At 48.8% G+C, this 6000-nt stretch overlaps 1 protein-coding gene across 1 annotated transcript in view; it reads right to left on the reverse strand.

Moving 5' to 3' along the window:
- Positions 1–4242, reverse strand: part of CLIC4 (chloride intracellular channel 4) — a 37358-nt gene extending 33116 nt beyond the window's left edge. The window contains exon 1 of the mRNA XM_030218072.1: positions 4020–4242. Within this exon, the coding sequence (XP_030073932.1) occupies positions 4020–4085 (66 nt within the window). The 5' untranslated portion in view covers positions 4086–4242. The remainder of the gene's footprint in view (positions 1–4019) is intronic.
- Between the last annotated feature and the right edge of the window lie 1758 nt (positions 4243–6000).

Genomic DNA, 6000 nt, shown 5'->3' on the forward strand with positions numbered 1-6000 from the left:
CGTGTCCCGCCCTCGCCTGACGTAACGTAACGTCAGGCGAGGGTGGGGCTCGGAAGGAAGGAGAGGGCCTGCCCTGCCCTGCTGCTCCTGCGAACTGGAAGGAAAGTGAAAGGAGGCTTAAGTTCAGGTTAGTTTCTGAGCGACGGAGGGGGGTGGGGTCCGGCGACTTCGGGTGGAAGCGCCATCTCGGGTGGGGGGGGGCGACCTCGGGTGGGGGGTTACCGGTAGTTGCAGGAGCGACGGAGGGAAGGTGGGCGGGCCAACCGTGTTTCCCCGAAATATTAAGACATCCCCTGAAAATAAGACCTAGCGCCTTTTTGGGCGCAAAAATTAATATAAGGCAGTGTCTTATATTCGGGGAAACACGGTACTACTGAGATTCTGTTGCTACTATTGGAGATTCTACATGGAATGTTGCTACTATTGGAGATTCTACATGGAATGTTGCTATTCCACTAGCAACATTCCATGTTGAAGGCTGCGCAGGCTTCTGTTTCTGTGAGTCTGACGTCCTGCACGTACGTGCAGGACGTCAGACTCACAGAAGCAAAAGCCTGCGCGGCCACATTGGTGATCTGCAAGGGCTGACCTCTACATGGAAGAATAGCAACATTCCATGTAGAATCTCAAATAGTAGCAACAGTGGAGGAGTGGCCTAGTGGTTAGGGTGGTGGACTTTGGTCCTGAGGAACTGAGTTTGATTCCCACTTCAGGCACAAGCAGCTCCTTGTGACTCTGGGCAAGTCACTTAACCCTCCATTGCCCTATGTAAGCCGCATTGAGCCTGCCACGAGTGGGAAAGTGCGGGGTACAAATGTAACAAAAATAAATAAAATAAAAATATACATACGTTAGCCATATACGTGCCTACAATATCTCTCTATAGGCGCTTACATGGTTAACGTGCACACTAAGTGTAGGTGCGCTAAAATCTCTATGCACCTTAGTAACTAGGGTCCCAAATGTGTTAACCTTCCTCATTCCTACTGTATTTCACCGTCAGTCTTTTGATTCTGTCCAGCTGGATGATAGAACACCCTCACTAATATTCTCTTAGTCATTACACATACACATGCATCCTCCCGGACCCCTTTGTGACAAATGAAATTTAATGTGGACAAATGCTAAGTGACACACATTGGGAAGAAAAATCCGAATCATAGTTACCTGATGCTAGGGTCCACCTTAGAAGTCAGCACTCAAGAAAAAGATCTAGTTGTCATTGTAGACAATACGCTGAAATCTTCTGGCCAGTGTGCGATGGCCAAAAAAGCAAACAGGATGTTAGGAATCATTAGAAAAGGAATGATAAATAAGACTGAGAATACTATAATGCCTCTGTATCGCTCCATGGTGCAACCTCACCTTGAGTATTGAGTTCAGTTCTGGTCGCCGTATCTCAAAAAAGATATAGCGGAATTAGAAAAGGTTCAAAGAAGAGCGACCGAAATGATAAAGGGGATGGAACTGCTCCCATATGAGGAAAGGCTAAAAAGGTTAGGGCTCTTCAGCTTGGAAAAGAGACGGATGAGGGGAGATATGATTGAGGTCTACAAAATCCTGAGTGGTGTAGAACGAGTAGAAGTAAATCAATATTTTACTCGTTCCAAAAGTACAAAGACTAGGGGACACTCAATGAATTTACATGGAAATACTTTTAAAGCAAATAGGAGGAAATATTTTTCCACTTAACTAACAGTTAAGCTCTCGAATTCGTTGCCTGTAGTAACAGCGGAGAGCGTATCTGGGTTTAAAAATATTTTGGGACAAGTTCTTGGAGGAAAAGTCCATAGTCTGCTATTGGGATAGCCAGAGAGAAGCCACTGCTCGCGCTGGGATTGGTAGCATGGAATTTTGCTACTCTTTAGGACTCTGGAATCTTGTTACTCTGGGATTCTGGAATGTTGCTACTGTTTGGAATTCCAGAATCTTACTGTTCTTTGAGACTCTACATGGAATGTTGCTACTATTTGGGGTTCTGCCAGGTACTTGTGACCTGGATGGCCACTGTTGGAAACAGGATACTGGACGATGGACCATTGGTCTGACCCAATATGCCTATTATTATGTTCTTATTGCTTTTTAGATATATAGGCAGCAGGGGGCCAAAGCCCCACCAATATTTTGGCCAATGCAGCATGTCAATCAATTTTACAGGACATAGGAGGAATAAGAAAAACAGTGAACTGATACGAAAAGCAAGAGTTTTGAAAAGAGTCTTGAATAGACATAGTAACATAGTAGATGACAGCAGAAAAAGACCTGCATGGTCCATCCAGTCTGCCCAACAAGATAAACTCATATGTGTATACCTTACCTTGATTTGTACCTGCCTTTTTCAGGGCACAGACCGTACAAGTCTGCCCAGCAGTACTTCCCGTCTCCCAACCACCAGTCCCGCCTCCCATCACTGGCTCTGGCACAGACCGTATAAGTCTGCCCTCCACTATCCTCGGCTCCCAACCACCAACCTCTCTTCCTCCACCTGCTCCGCCACCCAATTTTGGCTAAGCTTCTGAGGATCCATTCCTACTGCACAGGATTCCTTTATGCATATCCCACGCATGTTTGAATTCCGTTACCGTTTTCATCTCCACCACCTCCCGTGGGAGGGCATTCCAAGCGTCCACCACCCTCTCCGTGAAAAAATACTTCCTGACATCTTTTTTGAGTCTGCCCCCATAGACTGTAAGCTCTGTCAAAGGGACTGGTCTGTTATTTATTTATTTAACACCTTTATATCCCACATTTTCCCACTTAGTTGCAGGCTCAATGTGGTTTACACAATTCCGAGGAGGTAGGCTCCGGTTCAATAATACAAATACACAGTACAGTAGTAAGCATGTAAGAAACGTAAGTATAAAGCAACAAAGAGATAAAGAGGGGGTGGTGATAGAAGTCTAGTACGGTCCATATTTTGTTGTGTTGCAGGAATTAGGAAGTTAATTTAGGTCATGGGGGTAGGCCTTCTTAAACAAGTTGGTTTTCAGTAGTTAAGATGGTTATGGATAGATCTCACGGTTTTGGGCAAAGGGTTCCACAGTTGTGTACTTATGTATTTGTATCTAAGTCCACTGCAGTCTGGATAATGCAGATTTAAATAAGTTCGGCATAGGCTGGTACTGTTTCTGGGTGGTAGTTTTATGAGATCCAACATGTGTGTTTGTGTGCAGCACTGACTAGTCTATCCAAGTGCTGTAGAAATGATTACTAGAAATGGTAGTGATCAGTAACCAGAGAGCTTGGCAGTGGGTTGGTTATTTGAGCCCTCCATTCAAAAAGGTGTTGCCCTGCCCCTGATGCCATCCAGCCAATTAAGCCAAAGAAGGCCCCCCCCCCACCCCCCCCCCGGCCAAACTTCAGAAGCATGCAGCCACCTCCAGGATGAAGAGCCCGTGAGGAACAAAAAAACCATAAGGACCCCCCAGCCGGTCAACATTGAGGTACAGGGGCGACCACGGTGGCTGGCTCGGCGTCTGTCACAGGGGACTCACGGGCTCCCCCCTCCCCATGTACTTTCCACTTAGACAATCAGAAAATCAGCATCAGACACAAAAGAGCTTAAGACCAGGGTGGGAGAGTTACAGAGCACGTGGGAACGGATCATCTCAGTGCCCCCAGTTTCTCTCGAGGGCGGGGCCGGGGCTGCGACAATGCCGACACAATGCAGAAAGAGCCCCGGGAACCGCCCGCCACCATCTCTGCGTCTTCCCCGTCTGGAGGCAGCCTCAGGGCGCTCCTCACCCACTGTCCAGCAGGCTCCCTCCCCGGTCCAAGCCCCAACTAGCCAAGAAGTTTCGGATCGGACTGGAGGGGAGGGAAAGAGTTCGGATCAGCTGCAGGAGCAGAACAGAGCAAAGCAAAACTGGGAAGGGGTGGGGGGAGAAGATAGCAGCAAGGGGGGGAAGCGTGGATTGGGGGGGGGGGGTTACTGCTGCCACTTATAAAGATCCAGGCTGGGGAAGGGGACGAAGGGCACGCCGGCACCCCCCCCCCCCTCCTCAAGATATGTCAGTTACCTTGACGAAGAGCTCGATATGGGTATCCTCCTCCCGGACCCCGTTGTGACGAGCCAACAATGCCATGGTGGCCAGTGAGGGGGGGACGCTCCCCGGAACCCCAGCTCCCTTCCCTCTCGGTAACGCTCCTCTTCAGTAGCGCTCGCTCTTTCTCCGCTGTGTCTCTGCATCCACACGGTCCTTTCTCACCCTCCTCTCCTGCTCTGGGCGCGGTTCCCGGCTCCACAGTCTACTCTAGCGGCTCTTCCCACTTCCTCCCGGAGAGGTGGTGGCTTGGCTTCACTTTACCCCTCCCCTCTCTTCTGCCTCTAGTAGCGGCCCCAGAGACTGGGGAAATGTTGGAGACAGAGACGGATTCGGCACTTTATGGACTGTGAGCAAAGGAAGAGAGATGCTGAGCAGTGAGCGAGGGAAGAAAAAGCTAAGACCGCCGGTAGGGGGGGCTGGAGGGAAGAGGGCATGGGGCACAAGGCTGAAGGTTCACCCCTAGATAGTAACATAGTAAATGACGGCAGATAAAGACCTGAACGGTCCATCCAGTCTGCCCAAGATAAACTCATTTACATGGTATGTGATACTTTATATGTATACCTGAGTTTGATTTGTCCTTGCCATTCTCAGGGCACAGACCCTAGAAGTCTCTTGTACTAAAAGTTCTGAAGATTCTGGAATCCTAAAGAGTTACAAAATTCTGGAATCCCAATTAGTAGCAACATTCCATGTAGAACCCCAAAGAGTAACATAGCAAATGACGGCAGGTAAAGGCCTGAACGGGCCATCCAGTCTGCCCAACAAGATGAACTCATTTTACATGGTATGTGATACTTTATACCCAAGTTTGATTTATCCTTGTCATTCTCAGGGCACAGACCGTAGAAGTCTGCCCAACACTGTTCTTGTACGAAAAGTTCTCAAGCTAACGTCGAAACCCCTTAAAATTTCTACTCCAGCCCATCCCTATCTATTCAGTTACTATCAGGGAGTAGACCGTAGAAGTCTGCCCAGCACCAGTTTTGCTTCCCAATTACCGGCGTCACCACTTAATCTGCACTAAGATTCCGTGGATCCATTGCTTTTAAACAGGATTCCTTTGTATTTATTTATTTTTGTTACATTTGTACCCTGCGCTTTCCCACTCATGGCAGGCTCAATGTGGCTTACATGGGGCAATGGAGGGTTAAGTGACTTGCCCAGAGTCACAAGGAGCTGCCTGTGCCTGAAGTGGGAATTGAACTCAGTTTCTCAGGACCAAAGTCCACCACCCTAGCCACTAGGCCACTCCTCCACTGTTGCTACTATTTGAGATTCTACATGGAATGTTGCTAGCAACATTCCATGTAGAAGTTGGCCCTTGCAGATCACCAATGTGGCCGCGCAGACTCACAGAAACAGAAGCCTGTGCAGCCTTCTACATGGAATGTTGCTAGTGGAATAGCAACATTCCATGTAGAATCTCCAATAGTAGCAACATTCCATGTAGAATCTCCAATAGTATCTATTTTATTTTTGTTACATTTGTACCCTGCGCTTTCCCACTCATGGCAGGCTCAATGCGGCTTACATGGGGCAATGGAGGGTTAAGTGACTTGCCCAGAGTCACAAGGAGCTGCCTGTGCCTGAAGTGGGAATCGAACCCAGTTCCCAGGACCAAAGTCCACCACCCTAACCACTAGGTTTATCCCACGCATGTTTGAATTCCGTTACCGTTTTCATCTCTACCACCTGGAGGGCATTCCACATATCTACCACCCTTTCTGTGAAAAATTACTTCCTGACATTACTCCTGAGTCTGCCCCCCTTCAACCTCAATTCATGTCCTCTAGTTCAACCCAGGGGCGTAGCTATGTGGGGCCAGGGGGGCATGGGCCCCCACAGATTATGCCCTGGCCCCCTCTACATTTGACCCTCCCCCCCGCCGCCGCCCACCCCCACCCTGCATCATCAGGTACCTTGTTTGCTGGCGGGGGTCCCCAATCCCCAC

Source organism: Microcaecilia unicolor, chromosome 11 (assembly GCF_901765095.1).
Source record: "Microcaecilia unicolor chromosome 11, aMicUni1.1, whole genome shotgun sequence".
In the NCBI taxonomy this organism is placed as follows: domain Eukaryota; kingdom Metazoa; phylum Chordata; class Amphibia; order Gymnophiona; family Siphonopidae; genus Microcaecilia; species Microcaecilia unicolor.